General features: G+C 45.6%; 1 protein-coding gene across 3 annotated transcripts in view; it reads right to left on the minus strand.

The window, feature by feature from the left end:
- The window catches only part of IQCA1 (IQ motif containing with AAA domain 1), a 171,929-nt gene extending 148,974 nt beyond the window's left edge, over window positions 1–22,955 (minus strand). For all 3 annotated transcript variants that reach the window (XM_059053485.2, XM_067027217.1, XM_067027215.1), the window contains exons 1-5: window positions 22,611–22,955; window positions 12,930–13,254; window positions 9,403–9,522; window positions 5,824–6,015; window positions 3,305–3,376 (exon numbers count right to left, since the gene is read on the minus strand). In XM_059053485.2, the coding sequence (XP_058909468.1) occupies window positions 3,305–3,376; window positions 5,824–6,015; window positions 9,403–9,522; window positions 12,930–13,254; window positions 22,611–22,621 (720 nt within the window). In that variant the 5' untranslated portion in view covers window positions 22,622–22,955. The remainder of the gene's footprint in view (window positions 1–3,304; window positions 3,377–5,823; window positions 6,016–9,402; window positions 9,523–12,929; window positions 13,255–22,610) is intronic.
- Between the last annotated feature and the right edge of the window lie 1,755 nt (window positions 22,956–24,710).

Here is a 24,710-nt window from a genome sequence, read left to right on the forward strand (position 1 = left end):
AACTCCATCTCTACTCTATAACACTAGGATTGTGTATTTCCAATTTTCATTATTAAAAACAACACTGTAGAAAACGTCTATGCACATAAACCTTTATTTCTGATTATTTCTTTAAGCTAGAACTAGAACTTGGGAGGAAGGATATATATATATATGTTGTTTTTTTTTATGTGGTACGCGGGCCTCTCACTGTTGTGGCCTCTCCTGTTGCAAAGCACAGGCTCTGGATGCGCAGGCTCAGTGGCCGTGGCTCATAGGCCTAGCCGCTCCGTGGCATGTGGGATCTTCCCAGACCGGGGCACGAACCTGCATCCACTGCATTGGCAGGTGGACTCTCAACCACTGCGCCACCAGGGAAGCCCAAATGTTTATTTATTTATTTGGTCCTGCCGGGTCTTAGTTGCGGCTCGCGGGCTCCTCAGTTGTGGCATATGGGCTCCTTGGTGATATATTTTAATGATTGTGTTGCCTCTTTCAGAAAAGCTGAATCAATTTATTTAACTCACCGTGTATGAGAATAAGCATCTCATCACACTCTTGTCAATAATTATAACTTGATCTTACATTTAGGTCTTTAATCCATTTTGAGTTTATGTTTGTGTATGGTGTTAGGGAGTGTTCTAATTTCATGCTTTTTCATTTAGCTGTCCAGTTTTCCCAGCACCACTTATTGAAGAGACTGTCTTTTCTCCATTGTATATTCTTGCCTCCTTTGTCATAGATTAATTGAACCAAGGTGCATGGGTTTATTTCTGGGCTTTCTATACTGTTCCATTGATCTATGTGTCTGTTTTTGTGTGAGGACCATATTGTTTTGATTGCTGAAGCTTTGTAGTATAGTCCGAAGTCAGGGGGTCTGATTCCTCCAGCTCGGTTTTTCTTTCTCAAGACTGCTTTGGCTCTTCGAGGTCTTTTCCATTTCCATATAAATTCAAAAAATTTTTGTTCTAGTTCTGTGAAAAATGCCATTGGTAATTTGATAGGGATTGCACTGAATCTATAGATTGCCTTGGGTAGTGTGGTTATGTTAACGATATTGATTTTTCCAATATAACTTGAAAAAACTTTTCCCCCCAATAAGATAGGCAGGTACAACTTGCCTTCTATCGTCAGTTCTAACATACATATTTTTCACGATTTAACATATCTGAATTGTTAAATATACAGAGATGGCTGTATATTACAATCAGGGATGTGTTTTGGTTTATTGGCCCAAACATTTTCTTTCATTTTTCAATCGTGATGTATCTTATAATGAATAACATCTTAGATTCAATGAAATACAGTACCTCATTTAATTTTTAACTTGTATTTTTTGTCCATTAGTGAATAGTGATGATTCCTATAGAACCATCTCAATATACATTTCCATGTTCAGTGAACTAAAAACAATTTTTAAATTGTGGTGAAAACCACATAACATAAAATTTATCATCTTAGCCATTTGTAAGTATACCATTCAGTAATGTTGAGTATATTCACATTGTTGTACAACAGATCTGGAGAACTTTTTTTTTTTTTTCCAAACTGAAACTTTATACCCATTGAACTACTCTTCATTGCCCCTCCCCGAGCTCCTGGCAACCTTCTACTTCCTGTCTCTATGAGTTTGACAACTTTAGATGCCTCATAAAGATGGAGTCATACAGCATGTGTCTTTTTGTGACTGGCCTGTCTCACTTAGCATAATGTCCTCAAAGTTCATCCATGCTGTAGCACGTGTCAAGATTTCCCTCTTTTTATGGCTGAATAATATTGCACCCAGCACAGTTTTGAAATCATAAAGATCCATAACAACTGACAGGGACTCACCCATTTGATTCTCATGGTACCTCAACAACCAAGAAATAAAAGATGGGCTGGGATCCTAGGGGTTTTCAATTCCAAAAATTAAGGTTGACTTATTTTTGAAACTCAAAGATCAAAAAGAAATCAAGAATGTAGGTGGTGAAATCAGGGTATTTCTTGAATCATATATGCCACTCTGATATGAGTCACCATGTTTTTTAAGATAATAAAGCCTGGACGTCACATTTGAGGTTGCACACACAGGTGCAGTGAGCGTACGCCCCTTCACCAGGGAAAGATGCTCTTCCAGGTGTCTGTAGCACGGAGGTGAATCCCTTCCTCAAACAAAAGAATTCCTGTTTTCCACTCTGTGCTGATAACAGAGGTGATGCACAGAGGCCGAAGTGCACATGGAACAGTCAGGATGCGGGGGTGGAGGAGAATATATGCTATTCTAAAACCACGTCGTCTGTCAGTTAGGCCAGGCCATTATAAAAGTGATGCAAGAGCAAAGAGTGAGTTCTGGGATCAACCAAAAACATGACTATTTAAATTTTCTTTTCTGAGGTCTTAGGAATTAAAGTAAATTAGAAGATCTTATCAGTGATATTACTGTAAATAGAAAAAATAGCATTTGGCCTCACATTCAGGGTATTGCTCTATAACTTTCATCACTTTTGTCTTAAAAAACATGGGGTGGACCCTATGACTTGCTAATAACCATCAGAATAGGACAAAGGTGATGCATACCACTTCCATAATCATTTGTGTGGGATTGTAAGCAGCTCCCCGCCCCCCAGCTCTGATGAAGCAAGTTGCCACGTGGAAAGCCCACTTGGCAAGGGGCTGGGGGCTACCTCCAGCAAACAACTGGCAAAAAAACTGAGGCGTTCAGTCTAGCAGCCCATCAGGAACTGAATCCGGCCCACAACCACACAACTGTGGAAGCAGATCCTTCCCCAGTTGAGCCTCAGGATGAGACCCCATCCTCAGCTGACACCTTGACTGCAGCCTGTGAGGCTCTGGGCAGAAGACTCAGTCAAGCCCAGACTCCTGACCCACAGAAACCGAGGTAACAAATCTGTGTTGTTGCAGCTGCTAAGTTTGTGGCAGTAACTAAGTAATATACTCTTTCAACTCGGATTCAGTAATCACCATGGAGATCTCCCAAAAGAAGGCAGCTGTACCAGGGAAAACCCATTCTCAGGACCACAAATACTAACATATATTAAGAAAGTGTAGGGCACGGCTGATATTGGTGGGCAGCTCACAGCTTGTCCCACCTTTGGAGCAGCCCATGTATTCCAGCAGATGTGTAAACAGACAAGACCCTGCTGTCTCTGGATCACCTGGGGCAGGCTTCTAGATAATACAGGTGATTCCATTCTCTTAAGTCACCGGTCTTGTATTTTGCTTTCCTTTCTTCTCTCAAAAACTCTCTAAGGAAGACACAAGTCTTACAGATTCTACTGTCTTTAAGAAAACCAGAGGCTTATTTGTCTATAAGAAAACTTACCATACCCAGGAATATCATCTCCTCTTCTCTCTCTCTCTCAGTTCTCTTGCACTGATGGAAACCTCGCCAAACCTAAAAATAAATAAATGGTTACTTGTTTAATACATAAAAAATAAAGAAAACATGGTCATATTGTCTCTCCCATGTAACCTGCACATCCCAAATGATGTAATGCTTATGCATTACAAGGTCAAGGCTGTGCACCTGTGTGTGATGGAGTATTTTTTTCTTTTGTGATCACAGGCAAAATTTTTAAAGAAAGTATGAATCACTGAAGTGGCCTATACCATTGTCCACTCTCCCAGGACGCAACTGTGGACCCTGATGAGGACCTTTGTCCAGGGCCTCCCTATTGAACAAGGGGTACTAGAGGCAGTTTTGTTCACCCAGGAACAAGACAGGACCCACCCTTGTCCCTGGGAGTAACTGGAGGGTCCACTGCTGACCCAGAAACAGCCTCACACCTGTTAGGATGGCTGTTATCAAAAAGGCAAGAGATAACAAGTGTCAGCAAGGATGTGAAGAAAAGGGAACCTTCCCGTACTGTTGGTGGGAATGTAACTGGGTGCATCCACTATGGAAAACAGTATGCAGGTTCCTCAAAAAATTAAAAATAGAACTACCATATGATCCATAAATTCCACTCCTGGGTGTTTATCTGAAGAAAAGGAGAACACTAATTTGAAAAGATATGTGTACTCTCACGTTCACTGCAGTATTATTCACAATAGCCAAGATATGGAAACAACTTAAGTGTCTGTTGATGGATGAATGTATAAAGAAAATGTGATGCACACATACAGTGAAGTATTATTCAGCTACGAAAAGAAGGAAATCCTGCCATTTGCGACAATGTGTATGAATTTTGTGGGCATTATGCTAAGAGAAATAAGTCACAGAGAGAAAGACAAATACTTTATGCTTTCACGTACATATGGAATCTAAAAATACCAAATGTATAGAAATAGAGAGTAGCTTCGGTGGCTGCCAGGGGCTGGGTGGATGAGGGAAATGGGTGAAGGTGGTCAAAGGATACAAACGTCCAGTTATAAAATGAATAAATTCTGGGGGTACAATGTACAGCATGGTGACTGTAGTTAACAATACTGTATTTTATACTTGCAAATTGCTAAGGGAGCTGACCTCAAATGCTCTCACTACAAGAAGAAATGGCAATTATGTGAGGTGATGGATGTGTTAAGTAACCTTACTGTGGCAATCATTTTGAAATACACACATCTATCAAATCACGATGTCGTGCTCTTAAAAGTTACACAACGTTATATGTCAAATATATCTCAATAAGCCGGGGAGCAAAAAGAAATAGCCTATAGTTTTTGGTAGTGAGGTTCCTCTACCTGTATTTCTTCAAGAGAAACTTCTAGATTGCAAGAGTGTGGGGCTAAATCTAAGGGTGGCACTTCAGAGTTTTAACAGAAAAATTTCCACGGTAACATGGAGAAATATAACACAGTAACACCCAAGAATTGTACAACTAAAGCTTTGAAGTCAGATGCTCATTTAAAACTTTATATCCCACAGAGAACAGACTTGTGGTTGCCAAGGGTTGGGGTGGGGAGGGATGGTTTGGGGATTAGCAGATGCAAACTATTATGTATAGGATGGATACACAGCAAGGTCCTACTGTAGAGCACAGGAAACTATATTCAATATCCTGAGATAAACCATAATGGAAAAGAATATGAAAAAGAATATATATATGTATAACTGAATCACTTTGCTGTACAGCAGAAATTCACACATTGTAAATCAACTATACTTCAATAAAATAAATATTAACAAACCTTATATCCCCACAGAAACTTGAAAGAAAATAATCTGTCCGTCTCTCCCTAGCTTCCCCACCACTCCCATTCAAACACAATTAGGGACAAGATTCCTGATCTTCTGGCTCTGTTTTATGTCCTTATACTTACTTTCTCCCTAACCTAATTCTAACTTGTGTCACGTTGCCATCTTCTGCATTTTCCCACGAGCAACCTTTGTCACAATTTGAAAAAAGATGGGGTATAACTCGAGGGTGGTCATCTGACAAAGGGAAGGAAACTTCAAGGGCCCCTTCTGAAAGGACCATCTGTGTTCTGGTTCTTACTGGTGGTCACTGGAGCTTCTGCAAACGGCACACGCTTCTGCAAGCTCCCAGGTGTTGACCTGCTCCCTTTCTATAATTACATTGTCTGCGTGTAAATGTATTTTTAAAAATTCACTGAGGACTTATATAGCAACATTCTTTCCAACAGTTATTGGTGATCTTTAAAAATATTTCAATAAAATGACTGAGTTTCATACCTATTTATAACAAAATTTTAAAAAATTTAACAAAGCTTGCTTAACAGTTTCCCCAGGGTAAGATAATCAGTCCTTCTGGAATTTAGGCCAGTCCTACTAAAGGTAGGACGTGGGAATTTTGAGTTTCAGAGCTCACCCCCATCCCTGGTCTGCATCTCCAGCTGTGTCAAGACACCTTGCCCCCAAGTCCAAAAGCGCCCCATTCACACCTTCTGGATACACAGTGCAGCAGTCCCCACGTCTGCTACTCTCTCGTCCGGTAACCTGGCTTGCTTTGCTCTGTATCCTTGAAGATAGATTTGCTTCATGAACATGGCTCTTAGGCGCCCTTGCCGTGCCCTCTCGGCGACCTGGATTAGTTTAACAGCCTCTTCTAGGGGGATAGGCATTACAGGGTATTTCTGCAAAAACATTTAAGATAAATCAACGTTTAAACATGTTCATGACGTCAGCTGATTCCAGAAGCATCACATGCTAACTTCTAACACCACCCTGCTGAGAGTCTCCAAACTGCTGATAGAGAGTACGATAGCCATTAGATATGAATAATTTTTTCCCGTGAATACGTATATTTTGATACTATGCCACATTCACGCCATGGGCCCGTACTTAAGGACCCCTTAAGCTCTCCTCTACCGTTTTGAACAAAATACTAACTAGCTCCACAAGGTTTTAGGCTGGCAGCAAATTATACGAGGGATGCCAATAAAATGGATTGAAATAAACTTGAAATTGCTGTCACTGTTTCATTAACTTAATAGTAGAAATGCACAAATTCACAACATTCTACTATGAGAATCTGAAACGTGAAATATAGATGAAGTCACCAGGTAGGGGTGCTCCAATTCATCCCCTGGACCAAAGTTTCCCGGGACAGACATTTCTCTGTGCAACAGGGGGCGGTGCAGAGAAAGGGGCAAGTAGGCGAGAAATGGGACATCTACTGAGGACCTACAGATGCCAGATGCTTTTCACATGCGTTCTCATCCAGTTCACAGAGCAACTGCCAAGACAGGTATTACCGTGACCACTTAAGAAGACCGAGGGGGCAAAGAGTCAAATAATTTACCCAAGTTCCCACGGTTAGTCAGGGGTGGAGCCCACTGGAACCGAGACGCACCACGCTCTTTCCACGAAAATACCCAGTGCCCCTCCACATGCGGACACCTGGAGTCTTACGGGAGGAAAAGCTCTTTCACACGACAATTGCTCAGGGTTTGGTTTTCACGGGGATCTTGCTGCTTCGAGTTTGCAGTGAGCACTGCTTTTCAATAATGCGTTTTGCACGTGAGGGTAAAATGAATATTATGCTGGCATTAAAGCAGCTGATGCATGTAAAAACCCTTAAGCCCAGGGCAGATGCCCGGCAAACATTAGTTATTATTGTCTATTTCCTTTAGGTTCCATACTGTCATTCTAAAAATAATTTCAGCTTTTATGGGATCTTTGTGAGGGATTTTGTGTCACCTACTCCGTCCGACAAAGATTTTTTTGAACATCAGTGAAATATTCAGCATGACCACTATAGGAGTGCGCAGTAATGTTCCCTCATCAAAATTCTTCTTGGGGGGCTTCCCTGGTGGCACAGTGGTTGAGAATCCGCCTGCCGATGCAGGGGACACGGGTTCGTGCCCCGGTCCGGGAAGATCCCACGTGCCGCGGAGCGGCTGGGCCCGTGAGCCATGGCCGCTGAGCCTGCGCGTCCGGAGCCTGTGCTCCGCAACGGGAGAGGCCACAACAGTGAGAGGCCCGCATACCGCAAAAAAAAAAAAAAAAAAAAAAATTCTTCTTGGGGTATACACGTTGCATATATCTGCAAGAAATAAGCAGCTGAAGGTGAGAGCGGTGGTCCAGGGAGACACTGGAGGGCATGGGAAAGTCACACAGATGCCTGGGTGTTGCTCAGAAGCCCCGTGTTCTGTGGGGCATCAGGCACCCCTGAAACAGGGCCTGGAGCGGACATGAACGGCTCGACCTAACAAGGAGAAAGGAGGCACCAGGGCTGGATGCGGAGCGAGGGAGGAGAGAAACCTCCCTGCTGCTGACCCCCGCACAAACCGAGACGGGCGGTGGGGAGGAGAACCGGCAGAGAGGACGTCTTTGGGTTTGACTGCAGCTTGTGCCACGGTACCTGCATTCTCTGTCTTCCCTAGGAGACCTTCCGCGGATTCTGCACTGCTTGTCAACGCTTTGGGCCAGGGCCTCTTTGGGGTGGATTCCTGGGGAGGGAGGGCTCTGTTCTGGTGATGATGCGGTGACAGAAGGCACAGACCCAGGAGCCTGTGGTGAAGGAACGGCTGGACAACCCCCAGGCCAGATTCCCAGGAATCCACTTCAGGGAATGTAGAATGTAGAAGGGAGGCCGGTCGTTTGGAGAAGGGGCACGGGAAGGAGGGGCGGTCGTGAGTGAGGCGGGTCAAGAAAGGTTCCTCCAGGGATGCTGTGCCACACTGGGCTCTGCAGAATTAGCACCACATTGACAGGGATACAGCAAGGAGACGAAACCCTCTCTGCAGCCAGACGCTGCCTGTGCAAAAGGACCGACAGCACGGGGCGGGGTGTGTGTGTGCTGATCCGGTGCATATGCGCTTCAGGTGTGTCCCTCGGCAGGCAGCCAGGGCACACGCTTCTCCCTCCCCCCTGCCATCCTGGGTGCACCTGGAATCTGCCTTCACACCATGGCCCAGGCTGGCAGCACCCCACGGGGCCTACCTGCCCGAAGACCACAGGTTTGCCCTGTGCACCCAGGCTGCATGCACCGTCTCAGCATAGCTGCTAGCAGTGCCCCTGTCACTCTGAACTGTCCCTGTGTGGATGCTCCTCTGCCACCTTAATGCTTGGGCCACGAAGACCAGCCAGAGGCGGGAGGCACTGTTTCGCAGGCAGCGAGGGGTTCATCAGGTTGATCTGGCAGTGCCCTGCGGACAGGGCTACCCACCAGAAGGCTGAACGGAGAGGACCCCAGAACCCACGAGAAGGCAGTGAAAGGGTCAGAGCGAAGACAGCTGCGGAAACAGGGAAGGGTGCAGCCGCGCACATACTGGGGATAAAGGAGGGATGGGGCCAGAGCACCCACTGGGTTCTGCCCTTGACTTTCCAGGGGAGTCTCCAAAGGTTTCCCCCGCTTTCCCCAGAGAGACTCCATTCGAGGTGATCTGAGCGCCACTTGGCTTGAAGTTACAAGAGGTCAATCGGCATTTTCAGAGAGTGTCGTAAGCTTTTAGCTCCTGGTTATCTCAGCACTTAATTACATCAACAACATTCTGCTTCTGACTGTAGGCTGGGTGACTTTGACATGAACCAGTAAACTGAGTCAATAATCTACTCAATCTTAGAGATGCTGATTTAGCCAACGAAGTACTATGTTTTGATCTTAGAAAAGAATGGTTACAACTGGTCAAAAACACACCCAAAGGTTATGCAACTTCTTAGTGACTGAATAACACGGGAGAAAGGGTGCCATGCTCCTCGCACTGAAAACAGCCTTCTTGTTTCTCGCACAATTAGGAGCCCCAGAAAAGGAGGTTTTACAGATTATAGAATAATGTTTGTTAAAACGATATACAGGGCTTCCCTGGTGGCGCAGTGGTTGAGAGTCTGCCTGCCGATGCAGGGGACGCGGGTTCGTGCCCCGGTCCGGGAAGATCCCACGTGCCGCGGAGCGGCTGGGCCCGTGAGCCGTGGCCGCTGAGCCTGCGCGTCCGGAGCCTGTGCTCTACAACGGGAGAGGCCACAACAGTCAGAGAGGCCCGCGTACCGCCAAAAAAAAAAAAAAAAGATATACAAACCTTTTCAGTTATGCCTAATCCACTGTCGGCTAATAGTTGAGCAAGGATTTTCTCTCTTCCTTTTATTACTTCCAACTTCTCCTTCAGAAAATACTTTGGTATGGGGATATCTAACTGTTGCTAGAGAAGAGAAAGAAGAAGCAAAAGAGCATTTTGGTCATGATTCCAGGACTCAAATCCATTTGAAATATACAGTTAGGACAAAGGCATCAGAGACTCGCTTTACTTCCCATCCTCACTTAAGAGGTGATGAAGCCAGTGGTGTGAAGACAGTTCCTTCCCGCTAAGGAGACATAAGTGAAGTCAAAAGGAGAAAGTGTAACCATATCCCATTTTGATCATTACTGTAAAATTCCAGTAATTCATATCGATTAGGCCTCAATTAACCAGTGATAGCTTAACAAATTTTCTTTAAAGAAATATAATATTATCTGAGCTTGCCTAAAATAATAATGCAAATTAGGATAGCACAGAATTGAGCTATAGAGATCTTTGAATTAAACCTAATAATTTATCACTAGCACCACTGACCATATGTACGTGAACAGTCACAATTTAAAAAAATAATTTGGTTTTAGTTTGACCTAAATTACCCCATTACAAAAATCATTTACAAAATTAATTTGCTTTATTAGGAAACTTGTTTTTATACACTGATATAAACTTCTGTTCTTCATTTGTGTACAGATATTTCAAATTAGTGGAGGTCAAATGAATGTTTACCATTCCAAGGTCAATAATCAAGATTGTAGAAGTGTTATTCAAGAATATGGGTGGGCCTTTGGCCCTAGTATCTAGAAACACTGTCCTAGATACTCTATGAGAACACGCATGGCTGCCTTTCTGGTAGACCAGTTGACTGGAAGAAGCTAAGTTCTGGTCCTCAGGATCAGCTCTGCCTGTTCCCATTCTGGTGTGACTCCCCACATCTCCCCAATCCAGAGAATTCTGAATAGGCCTTCCCTTGAAAAAGCATTTTAGCATACAGGAATGTCTCTTTAGGACTTGGTGGAAGAGCATACCCAGGACTTCCAGGAAGTGGCAGCAGTTTTTGAAAACCAAAACTTTCCTAGGCTAATGGAGTGTTTGGGGTGAACTAAGACTGAGCTTCTAGGGTCCAGTGGGTGAGTGTGGACAGTCAGTGGAGGATGATGACACTTTTATCTAATGTTGTGATTTTGGTTTATTAATAAGCATGTTCAAGTGTTGTGCTTTTCTAAATTTTAAGACGAAACTTTATTGACGCGGCTCTGTCTGGTCCACGTAGGACCAATAAGTTACAGTTAGGATTTTGAAGGTGAGGGAACAGAGCACTTGAGAATGCAAGAGAGGGAAATGTCGATCTCCCTTGCTTCAGGCTTGCTGCTGCGTCCCATCTGTGATATATTTTATGCCCATCACAGATACCTTGGGGTCTCCATTCTCCATGGGCTGGAATCAAAGTAAATTTGTTGGAACAGAGAATCTCTCTCTCTCCTCTACGTGTTTCTCTATGTTATGGGGACCTACAGAAACAGTCTTCTGGCTAGTTTGGCCAAAGGGGACATTGATGGAAGGATCTGGGACCTCTTGGAACAAGGGCAGGAACACAGCTGGGTGTCTGTCAGCAACAGGGATGTGTCCAGGGGAAACGATGCCTTCGGGAATCTGGCATTTCCTTCCACTCCTCTTGGTGATCCTGCTTTGTTCTCCTCTCTCTCTATTTCTCTCGCTCTTTCTCTGTGAAGCTTCTCTCTTTGGAGCATCTGGTGAACAAAGGCTCCAACTACTTACAAGTTTGGGAGACTACAGCTCAGAACTGGAGACAGAAAGTAGTCTCTCTCTGTCCCAGTTTCAGAACCTCTCAAGGAAGGACTGGCTGGTGCAGCCACCAAGGTCTCCATTCCTGAGCCAATAAGCTATGGTCAGGGGTGGTCATGTTGTACGAATCTCTGCGTGCTGGCCCAACAAAACACAGAGGAGCTGTGGGTGATAGCCACAGAGGCCCAGCCACAGAGGATGCTGGTTGGTCAAGCTTTCACCCTGAAATGCAGAATTGGGCCACACAGGTATCCCCAGAGGCTGGTCCGTGTGTGTCTCCCTGGCAAGGGCACTGTTCCCGGAGCCCGTGCTGAGGCTGCGTGAAGCACCCCCAACCACCTGGAGCTCAGTGTCCTTGTACGGCTCCATCAACACCTTCCAGGGCTGGCAGAACACGTAGTTCATAGTCTCCTATCAGGCAGGCTGCCTGGCTTATGTCACTTAGTCGTCATCCTTCTCAAAGGTCATGGCCTTCAAGAAGGTGAACCAGCCAGTGCAGAGGTGCTGAGGCAGGATGAAAAGCAGGGAAAAAAACTGAAGGATCCCACCATATAAATTTCACAAACTGCTTATTCCTTAAATTTAGGAGTATTACGTAATATTCTTGGAATTAAATTAATAAATTGAATATTACCTTATTAATTAAATTTATTATTATGACTTAATGACTATTTATTTCATGTTTGCCCTGAGTTGTTCTTGATATTTTCACGCTGGGGGTGGGTAAAGTACTCCTGACCTAAAAAATCTAGTGTTTTAACCCACGCTCTTATACGTGAATGCAAGAAACGTGAACATTTTGAGACGATCTTCAGCATCTTCACTCACTCCAGGTATGCTCTTTAGTCCATTCTGATTAAATGCAGTAATAGTGCTAGGAAAGTTTATCCCAGAGAGGGACATCCTTTTATATATAGAAGCCTGAATATTTTCAAAAGGAAGAAATATTAAACCCCGTGTAGAAAAGTCAACACTTTCTCTTCCTCATTTTATTTTAGGGAAACGATCTTTTCAAAATGAAGACTGAACTCATACGACTCCTGACACTGAAGCGGGGTGTCCACCAGCCCCTGCAGACCCAGGCAGAAGAGATCTCGGGCATCGGGCAGTGGTCCCAAGGGCAGCTGCGAGACAGAATTGCTCACAGGAAGGCACTGTGGTGACAGGTGCCGGCAGGGACCGCTCAGGGCATCAGAGAGAAGGGGAGGGAGCCCTTCTTTGGTGTCGGAGGCTCGAAGGCCCATTGCCATACATCTCCTGAGTCACCATTGACCCAAAGCGAAGGAGGAGATGCACCCTCCTGGGAATTAGGACCCGGCAACCAAGAGGCTGCTCATGGAGAAGATGATGGGAAACGAAGGCCAGAGAGAGATTCCCTTTGGAAACAGAAGTAGGGGCGTGGCTATTGGAAATTGGGAGGATAGTTGTGAAAGGCTCATCCTACCCCATTCCAACCTACCTGGGCAGACACCACGGTGACAGGTAAGACCACAGCAACCGTGTCCAGCAGACCCCAGGACCGTGCAAAGATCTGTCTGCACCCCAAACTGAGCAAACCCAATCCTTGTTCACGGCAGCATAGTTTCATCGAAGGGCCATGCTTCGACTTTCAATACAACATGCAGCTAATAAATACGACTAGAAAGTCTGCAGAGTGTTGGTTACAGGCCTATATATCTTATTTATAAGAAGAAGAAACTAATATGAAAAAAACCCTGAGTACTTACAGGAACCAACTTTAGATCCTGTAAGAGATCATCAAAATAATGAAACTCCGTTAATTCCAATTCGACCATCTCATTCTTCAGCTCCAGCATGCGACCCATCACCCCATCCAGGATTTTTCGGATCAGTAGGCGTTTCTGTGGATGGACTATCTGGTCATAGACGTTCTCCAGGTTTCTAAAGATCTGCACATATTTTATGTAGAAGGTGGCTAACATCTGGAAGATGAAAACTTGATTTCTTTGTGGTTTCATCATCTTCTGAGATTCTTTATCAAGCAAAGAATTGAGGGCTTCTTGGGTCTGATGCCACATCTTATTATACATTCTGAGGGACGACAGGGTCAACAATACAAGAAGAAAAAATTACTTTGCAAGGCATACATATTGGGCATCTGGTATAACAAAATGTAACACACCATAAATGTGAGTTAAGAACACTGCGTATAGTTGCAAGGCTCTTTAGACCACTTACGTCCTGTTTTGTTATGCATGTGATTTTTGGATATGACCACAGCTATTATCATCAAATAAATAGTTTGAAAAGCCTCTTGCCTAAATGGTATGAAGTGATTCCTCACTATACCGGTAAAGCCAGTGTTATTATACCCATTTAAAAGATGAGGAAGTTGATAACCAGAATAGTTACCTGATTTGTCCATACGCACAGCTGGTGGAGTACGAATTGGAACAAATACTTTGGAAAATACCTTGTAAACTTGAACATGGGCATAATTACAAATGAACAGTTATACCCTGGGGAGACTCTTGTAAATCTGCATTAAGGACGATCACAGTAGCATTTCTTGATAAAAGCAAAGACCTGGAGATATCCCAAATGTGCATCCACAAGAGAATGGATAAATAAACTGTAGCATAGTCACCAACAGACTAATACACAGCAGTGAGAAATGAACGACTTACAGCTCTAAGCAGCACCTACGAACCTCGGAACCGTTAACAGTGCGCGTAGGAAGTGAGGTGCAGACTGGCTGGGGAGGCTGCTCCCCGCGCTTGTTTGAGCCGCTCAGTGGAGGGTGTAGCCGGAGCCCGGGGACTGGGAGAGTGAGATGCGGCTGTGTCCTCTCTCGCGGCCCCCCAGGGAGTCAACAGACATCCTCCTTCTAGCAAAGCCTTGGGGTGGTGACAGCCTGGCCACGCCCAGGACACCACCCCATCCCTTGCTGGTTTCCCGAGATTCAGCTCACACCTTTGTCACCGGTCCCTCTATTAGCCACCCTGCTGAGTGTGCCCTCTTTTTCCTGCTGGGACTCTGACCGATGCACTCATGGCAGAGACTTTTATTTCCTTTCAAAATGTGGCTGATTTTTGGCTCCTATTTTATATCCAAGACCCAGTTCTGAAAAGCTAACCGGAAGTTCATTGTGTCTGGGAAGGGGCTTCTTAACCAGTGGGCTTAACCGGGGGTGATGGGGTGGGTAGGATCCTGGCCATCTCCCTGGGATGAGGGCGAAACCCGCCAATGCCCGTCTCTGTCTGTAGGGTCTTCCCAGGATGCACTGGCGAGGGAGGCTCCAACCTCCAGCCTGAGAAGCAAGCGGGTCCCGGGGGCTGCGAGCTCTCACTGTCTTTCTGCTGTCAGCCGGGCCCCCCGTTCCCAAGCCCACCTGTGTCCTGCATCCCGGGTCCAGGCTGCTGCGCCGGCCTCTTCCACCAGGATGGGAGCAGCTTGGCACCTGCTCTCCAGGGTTGCCCCCTCTACTGATCTCTGACCCGTCCCCCCAGCCTCTGAAAGACCTTCCCAGCGTTCTGCTGGCCTGCCGGCCACGCTCTCTACCCCACCTCTCCCCTCTCGTCCAAGTCTGCTTTCCCTCCTCCTACATTTTCCTGATGTCTCTTGTCAAATGCTCAAACGTTCTCTTGGCCCTCGTGTGTTTACAGCCTTTTAAATCCCTTACTGCCATTTCGGAGGCCATTGGGAGATAAATATGCCGGTCAATCCACCTCGTTTCACTGGGGATCCCTCCCCTCCTGCCCGAGGTCATTCCCAGGCGTCCCCTCTGGCCCTCTGCTCCACGATCTGCCCTTCCTCAAGCATGCTCCCCACCTTCCCGTGGGTGTGACCATCTCGCGCTGAAACTGACCGCCTGCCACGCTCCATGCTGCGTGTCATCCTCGAAGCGTCCCCGGGGAAGGCTCTCACCGCTCCACTGGGGTGGGAGGGAGAAGATACCCCTCAGAGGCGCGTCTACGCGATTCTGGGCTGAAACCACGATTCAAACCACACTGCCAGCTCCACCTCTCCCCAGGATAAAAGAGCCCCTGCCACCGCCCTGAGACACACAACCAGAACGTGTGCCGCGATGACCGGTAAGAAACAGGACTTCTGTGTCCATTTTCCCGGTTGCTACCGAGACAGTGTCTTTCCACGTGCAACTGGTCCTCCGCAATTTCTCTTCCTTCGATTGTTCAGCCATTTGTTTTACCTGTTTTTACGGGGGATTGTTTTTCTACTAAATTGTGGGGCTTCTTTATGTATTCTGAGTTTATGTGTTCCACAGCTTGCCTTCTGGCTGAAAAGCTGGTTCCCACTATGACCCAGAATGGGCTGTGGCCCTTCCCTCTCTGCCTCTGACCCAGCTGGGAAGGGCGGTCCTGCCCCGGATTCCCTGGGAGTCCAGCTCCAGCCCTCTTGGAGGGTCTGATCCCAGGCCTTTCAGGAGCTGCGATCCCAGGGTGCACTGTCCGCCCCTGTGCCAGGACCGACTAGGCCTCCTGGTTTGGCCTGCTCACTGCCCTGGATTTCCACTCTGCTCTTGGTGCAGAGATTTTCAACTTGGATTAAAAATAAATAAAGTGTTTTATTTTCAATTTTAAATATTTTCGTTTTATTTTATAATTTAATATTATACTATTAAATATATACTCATATATATAAATATATAAAAAAATATATTAAATATATATAATAAAAATATATAAATAAAATATAAACTAATATACTAATATTAGTATATTATAAATATAAATTTAAAATATAAATAAAAGTATTAAAAAATAAAAGTTTTCGATAAAAAAATTTTTCGATAAAAAAATACTTAAAATATTTTTCGATCTTTTTTTATAATTTGATTGTTGTTTTATTGATCGAGATTCCAAATTAAAAATAAAATAATTAACATTTACTAAGTAGATGTCATACACTAGGTTATTTAAATATGGAAAGCCACCTAGCTATACTCTGAACATTTTTCAAAATCAAGTACTGTGTTGTCACTTCATTTTTTGCGCTAGACTCTACTGAGCTACCTCTGATCTCTAAATAAATCACCTTGAATTCAAAAGAAACATTTCCTTTGTTAATTCTGAGTACTTGGAATAATTTAAGAACAAAGCAACATCCTTAATTTTAGAGAAAGATAAATATGGAAATCATAATATGAACAAAACCTCAGTTCGCTGGACTTCAGTTTAATTTCTAAACCTACTGACATGTTAGTGCTCATAAAACAGGAAAAGAACTTAAATCTGTTACTGTTTCTATACTAATTTCTATACTTAAAAAATTATTTTATTCAAGTATAGTTGGTATACAACGTTGTATTCATTTCTGCTGTTTCCATCATTTTTATGTGCTTAGAGCAGAGAGGGGAGATTTTTATCTTCCCGGCCAAAAGTGAAAAGCTTCTCTTGATGTGAAGTCTTCACGGTTTTGGTGATGCTGACGGGTAACAGCTCATATTTACATCATATCAGTCTCTGTTCTAAGTACTTTACATATATTAACTCATGTAATTCTCAAAACCCTATGAGGTGGGTATTATTATTACTCCAGTTTACAGATGAGGAAACCAAGGCACAGAGAAGTTACTGCCCGAAGTTGTGTGATTTGAGCACAGGATTTGCACCCAGGCAGCCAGGCTCCAGAGTACAGGCTCTGAAACTTTATTGCCTCCAGTTTGTCAGGACAAACCCCCGGGCAGAGGAGTGCTGGACACCACAAGGAAACAAAGATTTATAGCTAAAAATGAAACTCTTCCAGGCTTCCCTGGTGGCGCAGTGGTTGAGAATCTGCCTGCTAATGCAAGGGATACGGGTTCGAGCCCCGGTCTGGGAAGATCCCACATGCCGCGGAGCGGCTGGGCCCGTGAGCCACAATTACTGAGCCTGCGCGTCTGGAGTCTGTGCTCCGTAACAAGAGAGGCCGCAATAGTGAGAGGCCCGCACACTGCGATGAAGAGTGGCCCCCGCTTGCCACAACTAGGGAGAGCCCTCGCACAGAAACGAAGACCCAACACAGCCATAAATAAATAAAATTAAAAAAAAAAAAAAAAAAAAAAAAGAAAAAGAAACTCTTCCTCCCTCCCAGCATGGCACTGAGGCTGGATGCTAAATATTGCCCCCGGCACTCCATCCCTTGGGTTCAAGTACCAGATTTCTCCAAACTTGGCAATATTTTAAAAATACTGCTAGTGAAAGAGCACTCTGATAGACAACTTCATTATAACAGAGAAAAGTTACCATCAAAAGTTAGAACTCCACTTAGCCCAGGACAGCTCACTCGTTGCATGATAAATGGGTACAAAGAAGCCGAGCAGGTTCTTAGTTTACCAAAGTCCGGACTTCCAGCATCTGAGAGGGGGTCAGGGACCCAAGGTGTTCACTGACCTGACAGGTGACGCAGGCCCCACGTGCCACCAGGCTCAACACATGTTCCCATAAAACAGAAAATCCACTCCTTTTGTAGAATAAATAGGGCTCAGGGCCTAGACCTGGCAGGACAACGTTACAGAAGAAAATTACAGGCTAATTTTGTTTGGAACTCGGATCTGAAATTCCACTCAGCAAACAAAACACAGCGCCAGATCAAAAGCATTGTTCCCTCTGACCAAGGGCGGGGAGTGTGGGGGGGTGGGGGGTGGGGGATGGGGGGGTGGGGGGTGGGGGATGGGGGGTGGGGGATAGGGGGGTGGTCACCCCGGAAATTCACAAGAGTTCAACATTAAGGAAAGCTGAACGAAATACCGCACAGGACAGTAAAAACTGTGGATTATTTTCACAGATGCCAAGATGCTCAATAAATTTAATTTATGGCATATGCCTGGTTAAGAATACTGTCCACACACCCCAAAGAGGCTGATGATGACAACCTCTTCAAAATGCTGAAAACCAGAGACCATAAATATTTTCAGTAGAGACACGCCAGAAAGCTAAAAAATACAAGTACAAAAAGGATGAAACAGATGGAAAAGGGATCAATACAAAAGATTACAAAACCTGCTTGTAAATGACACCACTGCAAAATCCAAGGAAATCAGTAACAAAATGTAAGAAGTCAATTAATACAGCAAAGTTGCAAGACATAGATAAAAGCCCCAAAAACTAAATGCAGACAAAAAATATGAAAAACAAAACCCCCACTCACAGTGCTGATCAAGAACATGAAACATTCAAGAATAAATATGGCTAGAGCCACACAAGACCAAGACGTAGCTGAAGAAACTTCTGGAATGCTAGCTGCAGAGGGCTGGAACAGGCAGAAGGCAGTCTCTGTTCCTGCCTGGAGAGACCAGTTAAAAAGAAAGCAGATTCTTGAGACTGACAGGCTGATTTAATATTACCAAGAATTTGGTAATAATATCCAGGAGACTCTGTAAATAAATCTAGTCATAATTTCTACATGTAGGGGTGGAGTTGATCATACAAGATAAAGGGTATTTATCAGACTTCAAAGCATTTAACGCACCAGCAAGCATTAAGGTGGGATATGCCACCCATGGAGGCTGCTTCCATAGGCTGCAGGGGGGTGACTTGAATCCCATAAAGACCCACACCAATCATCAGCAAGGGATCTTGGGTAAAGGAGGCTTCCACCAGGGGAAACAAAAGCCAAATTAATGGATGGGACACACCTAGGATTTAAGACTTTGCTTTGGGGCAGATCCAGCCTGGGGAAGCCTTGTTGCCCTAGTTCAGTGCACTCCCGGGCTTCTACCCAGGGTCAAAGAGGCAGGAATCCCTCCAGAGCCAGGGCAGAGCTGACTCCTAACTGGAACTTTTGGCCAAAGACCTTCCTGGTGGCTTGGTCCTTCCAAGTCCTGACATTTGGGCTGCAGCCTCTTTTCTTCCTCACCTGCTGTCTTTCAGGGTGACCAGGCAAGGCTGTTGGCTGATGGGGAGATACTGAGTAGCTGTGTGAGCATGCAACCCTGCATTTGCTACCCTTTCCCCGGGAGACTGGCTTCAGCTTTCCAGTTTCCCCGCTGCCTTGCTGCCCCTCCACGTGTGTCTACTGGTTACAACCCTATCACTCCCTGGACCCCCAGCCAGTGCAGCCTCCACGTCCCCCGAAACCTCAGTCCAGCCTGAGCCCCACCCTGCCTCTAAGCCAGGGTCTCAGCATCCTTCCTGAGCCCCACCCTGCCTCAAAGCCAAGGTCGCAGCATCCTTCCCCTGAGCCAGTGCCCACGAAGATGATCTGAGACACGGAAGGTGGCAAGATGGTGTTTTGATAGGACCATTATGGAGATGTAACTCACATACCATAAACTCACCCTCTTAAGGTGCACAGTTCAGTGGGGGTATTTCTTTTAGCGTATTCACCGAGTTGTGCAACCGTCACCTTTCTCTGATTTCAGTACGTTTTCATCACTCTAAAGAGAAACCCTACACCCGCTAGCAGTCACTCCCTATTTGCCCTTATCCGCCTTCCTCCCAGCCCCTGGCAACCACTCATCTCATTTGTCTCTATTTATTTGCCTATTCTGGACATTTCACATAAGTGGAATCATATAACAGGTGGCCCTTTGTGACTGGATCCTTTCACTCAGTATAACTTTTCCAAAGCCCACTGTGTTGTGCTGTGTATCACCATCTCATTTCTTGCTGTTGCCTAACAATGTTCCATTGCATGTATATACCACATTTCGTTTATCTGCTCATCAGTGAATGGACACATGGGGTGTTTCTGCCTTTTGGCTCTTGTAAATGATGCTGCTATGAGCATTCCAATACACGTTTTTGCGTGGACCTATGTTTTTATTTCTCTGGGGTACGGCGAGGTGGTTTGCAAAGCTGTAAGTGCTCCAAGCTTAAAATCAGAACCCGTCTCTTGAGGTAGTCGGTCTCAGGAGGGTCACTTAACCTTGTGCCTTCACTTCCTCAAGTGGCAAATCTGGATAATGACACCTACCCTGGACACCCCACAGGATTACTGAGGAATGGGATAACAGATGTGGAAGTGTTCTTGAAATTTTAAGTGTGCCTTGTAAAGAGAAGGTAGTATTTTATCCATGAGACCACTTAGAATTTTTTTTAAGTACATGATTGGTTTCAGGCTTCAACATATGACCTAGAAATGTTACAGATACTGAAGTTAGGAGGATTGTGGGTGCAGAAGACTGAATATGACAGCTGAAAAAGACCAGATTGTTATTTCTACAGCTTGGCAGTTTTCCTGTAACTGGGGGATGGAGGCATGAGGCATAGGTGGGCGGAGGGGGAAAAAAAGACTTAAATATTCAGACGTAAACAGGAACTTCGATACAAAATCTTGCAAAATGGGAATTGTCCTCAAGTTATTTTATATACGATAAACCTTCAAATTCTTCCATTACTATCTAGGTGTTTGTACTGTTTCTGGAATATTCCTTGGCATTCTTGCTCTAAGGGAGGCCTGGCTCTCCCCTGCAGCCTCTCCTGCAGCCCTCCCTCCGTCCCAGAGCCCTCTGACCACAGCACGGAGTGAGGCCAGATCCTGGCTCCTTACTCCACCTCCAGACCATTCTCCCTCCCACCCCGACACCCCCTAGTTTGGAACCTCATTTCATCAGAGGGTATCGCCCTCGGCCCCTCAGTGTCACCACCATCTACTATCTACACCATCTTTCCAGGCCCCACCAGTACATCTACCCACCGAACAGCATCTTTATCAAACAGCCTCTACCCTGCCTCATCTTCCCGCCATAAACCACCTGAGCCCCCCTCTCTGTCTGCTGGGGCCCATGCCCCCGCTAGCAAGGATGTCACCCCACTTCTCCTTCCTCCTCCCATGTCACCCCGCTTCCTTTAGAATGGCCATTCCCTTCAGCAAACAAATAGGCTACTGTTTCCTATCTTAAAAAAATATGTCTCTGGACCCCATTTCCCTTGCCACCAGCTACAGCGAAATGCCTTTTAAAAGCCAGTGCTGGGCTTCCCTGGTGGCGCAGTTGTTGAGAGTCCGCCTGCTGATGCAGGGGACGCGGGTTCGTGCCCCGGTCCGGGAAGATCCCACATGCCGCGGAGCGGCTGGGCCCGTGAGCCGTGGCCGCTGAGCCTGCGCGTCCGGAGCCTGTGCTCCGCAAAGGGAGAGGCCACAACGGTGAGAGGCCCGTGTACCGCGAAAAAAAAAAAAAAAAAAAAAAAAAAGCCAGTGCTGCGCTGTCTATGATTTCTCTCCTCTTCCTCTCTCCTACATTCATTCTAGTCCATCTTTCCATCATCCCCCTGAAGGTCAAGGTCTCCGCTGGACTCCATACTGCTAAATCCATGGTCAATTCTCAGCTCTCCTCTGGCTTGTCTTATAGCATTTGACAAGAGTCTGTTACTCCCTCCTCCAAGAAACTCTACTTTTCCTCCTGGCTTCCAAGGCACCATAATCTTGTTTCCTTCTCAATGATCACACCTTTGATTCCTTTGCTGGTCTCTCCTCCTCCATCTCTTGCCATTGGATGACCAAGTCTTAGTCCTTGGACCTCTTCTCTCCTCTGTCTACACTCATCCCATGTCTCATAAAGACCGTCTATGCCAACAGCTGTCAAATTTATATTTCACACACAGCCCTCTCATCTGAATTCAAGTCAGTTGTCTACTTATGTCCACTTGACGTCCAATGGGCACTTCAAACTCAACCCGTCCAAAACTGAACTCCTGATCTCCCCCACCCGCAAAACCTGGCAAGCCCTTAGCCTCTCTGCTCTTATTTCCTGGCCTGGAGAACAGGGTTACTGAGAGCTGGAATGCAGGTTGGAGCTGCAGTGCCTGGTTGACACCGTGTCCTTGCTGTATATGAACTATTTAGCTTCTTTGTGCCTAAGTCCTCATCTGTAAAATGGAAATAATATTAACAGCTCTTACATTACAGGGGAGTCCTGAGTTATTATATTCAAGCACTCAGAACAGTGCCTGCAGAGTCAGCACTGTAATAGATGTTTGAGGTGACCATTATGAAATAACTGCTAGGCTGGTGCTGTGTGAATGGCACAGCGCTGGGTGAATACTCTTTGGTACCACTGCCACCTGACTGGCGTTTCTTGGTGAAAAGCAAAGTGGTACAATAAAGCTTCCTCAAGATCTTTCTTAACTTAAATATCAGGGCCTGGGTGTTTTCACAAAGCACTGTATATTACTGGGTTAGATTAACAAAAAAAGCAGGCAATGAACTGAGCATAGACACTGCTTCCTCAAAAATACATCCACAAGGGCTTAGAGGGCATAAGCCCTGGGCCTGGAGGAGCTCATCCCTATGTGGGGCAGGGATAGCACCAGGGCAGTTGGCAGGTTTAAGCGTATGGCATTCCCTGTCCACAGAAGCTGATGCTCTCTGCTGAGGTGTATCTTTACTTGCTAAAACTGCAAAAAGAAGAGGTGGGGGAGAAAAGCAACGGAAAAGAAGCACAGCAGGCTATCTTTTTGTCTGGAGAAGCCCACCCCATGGCTATGGCCGGGCAGCCCATCACTTACGCGTTGGACATGCTGGCTACTTTCCCTCTTTCCCTCGCCCGCTGGGAAGCTCTTCTGTCGTCCTCTGAAGGGCGGAGGGCTGCAGGGGTCGGGACACCGCCAGAGGGCTTTGGGGTAAGTTCCTTCTGGAGGGAGGGACTGGGATTGGGGCTATCTTTTCACTTCAGGAAGGGAAAGGCGATAGGCAGGGATGCGCGCAGCCGCCGAGAGGGGCATTTGAGCCTTCTCGTCTAGACCCCCAGGCTCCGTAACCTTACTGCGGCCGGGCAGTGAGAAGGCGCGAGGCGGAACCTAGCTACGGACGCTACGCCTGAGCGGTGCGGCACCGCGCCGCCGGCGCGCTCCCGCCCCTTTCGCGCCAGGCGCCTGCGCCGCCTCCTGCTGTTTCCCTGGCAACCGCGCCGAATGCTGAAGGCCAAGGCTCCTCGCAGGAACCATGCGTAGTACCCGCCTTCCGGAGGGCCCGCCCACCGTTCCCCGGATCGGCCCCAGGTCCTGTCCGCCCGCTCGTCGTCCTACACGCCGTTGTTCCGCTTTCCCGTTTGACCATTTTCATCCACCTTCAGATATGTAGCCTTGGGCGAGGTCCTGAATGATGGTAGCCCCAGTCTTGCCATCTGTAAAGTGGGGTAACAGTCATTCGTTCCTTCGAAACCTTACTGGGTATCTACTCTGGGCTAGCGCAGACTTAGGTTCTGGGGTTGCAGGGCAGATGCAGATGCTGCCCTTCTGGGGCTAAATGAAAATGAAATACGGCGACAGTGCGTTGTCAATGTAAGATGCCGTGTGGTTGTTAGTTATTAGCAAGTCACTGTGTTTGTGTGCATTGTTCTTCTTGCATCATCTTTGGTAACTGTTGAGGTTTATTTGCAAATTTTATAATCTGCAATTTCTAGAGGAACATTTTCAGAACAAATGCTCTTGAAAGAGTATATAGAGGGCAAACACGTAAAAAGGACAGAATAAATCTGGATCACACAACCCTTCTCCCATAATTACTAATGAAATGAACAAAAGAATAGTGTAAAAAAAAAAAAAAAGGAAAAGAAAAGGAGAGCCAAACAAAAAATTGAGTACAACTTCATGCCATAAACTTCAAAAGCTCCTCAATGAAATAGAAACCTGCAGTGGAGAATGGCGTCTAATCCCATCCCCACTCCCCCCCAAAATCCCTACTAGGGAGAGAAAGTACCAAGTAGGCAAAGTACCAAGAATTCTCACTAATACTTTTCAATACAAGGAAGACAGGAATCTGAGAATTGAGATGAAAGGTGAGTAGGGTAAGTGAGCCACCTGGGGAAATCCAGGTGAGATAAAACTATCACTAGTCGAAACAATCACTACCACCCACAGGGCCCTTCTGGAACTAGAAAAAAATCACTAGGGCTTGCCACTTTTTAGAACTTTACACTGAATTGAGGCAAAGATTCAAAGTCAGAGGACATTTTGTCACAGGAATAGGATATACTCCCAAGAAGTGTGAGGGATGGTGGTAAAAGAGTTTACCAAAATCTCAGAAGAGAAAGCAGAGCCCAGACCTTGCAAAGATTTAGTGGATCAGTCCTTATCCTTACTGTGTATCCAGGCTATAGAAAGGTGGATAAAAATACAATTTTCCAGCTCTCAAACTCAGTCAGATACAGTGAGAAAGCAGTCAAGGAGAATTTGCTCACATTATATTTGAGGAACTGCAAGATATACAAAGAGCAATCCATATTAAATATGAATAAGAAGCAGCATATCCACTATCCAAATCCAAGACTTCAATAAAAGGGGAAGGAAAAAAAGGATTACAGCATGGGTGAGAACAGGTGAAGAACCTAGTCCGGAAAAAAGGTAACCAAACAGAAGAAAATTCTTTACATGTGTTTTATACTATAGAATAAGTTCATAAGAATAGAAGTTTAATAGAATAAGTGCTGGGAGAGAATATAAAACAACATAATTAGAAGGAAAAGAAGGTTGTATAGCTAACGCAACAAATGAAAATCAGAAATAGTCCAATATAGGAACTAAATTAGAAAAACCAAGGAATGGACAGGGCACAATTCATCTGCATTACTGACTTAGGGGAAAAGCTTAAATCAACTGCAGTGAAGG

The sequence above is a fragment of the Kogia breviceps genome, chromosome 2 (assembly GCF_026419965.1).
Source record: "Kogia breviceps isolate mKogBre1 chromosome 2, mKogBre1 haplotype 1, whole genome shotgun sequence".
NCBI classification, from domain to species: Eukaryota; Metazoa; Chordata; class Mammalia; order Artiodactyla; family Physeteridae; genus Kogia; species Kogia breviceps.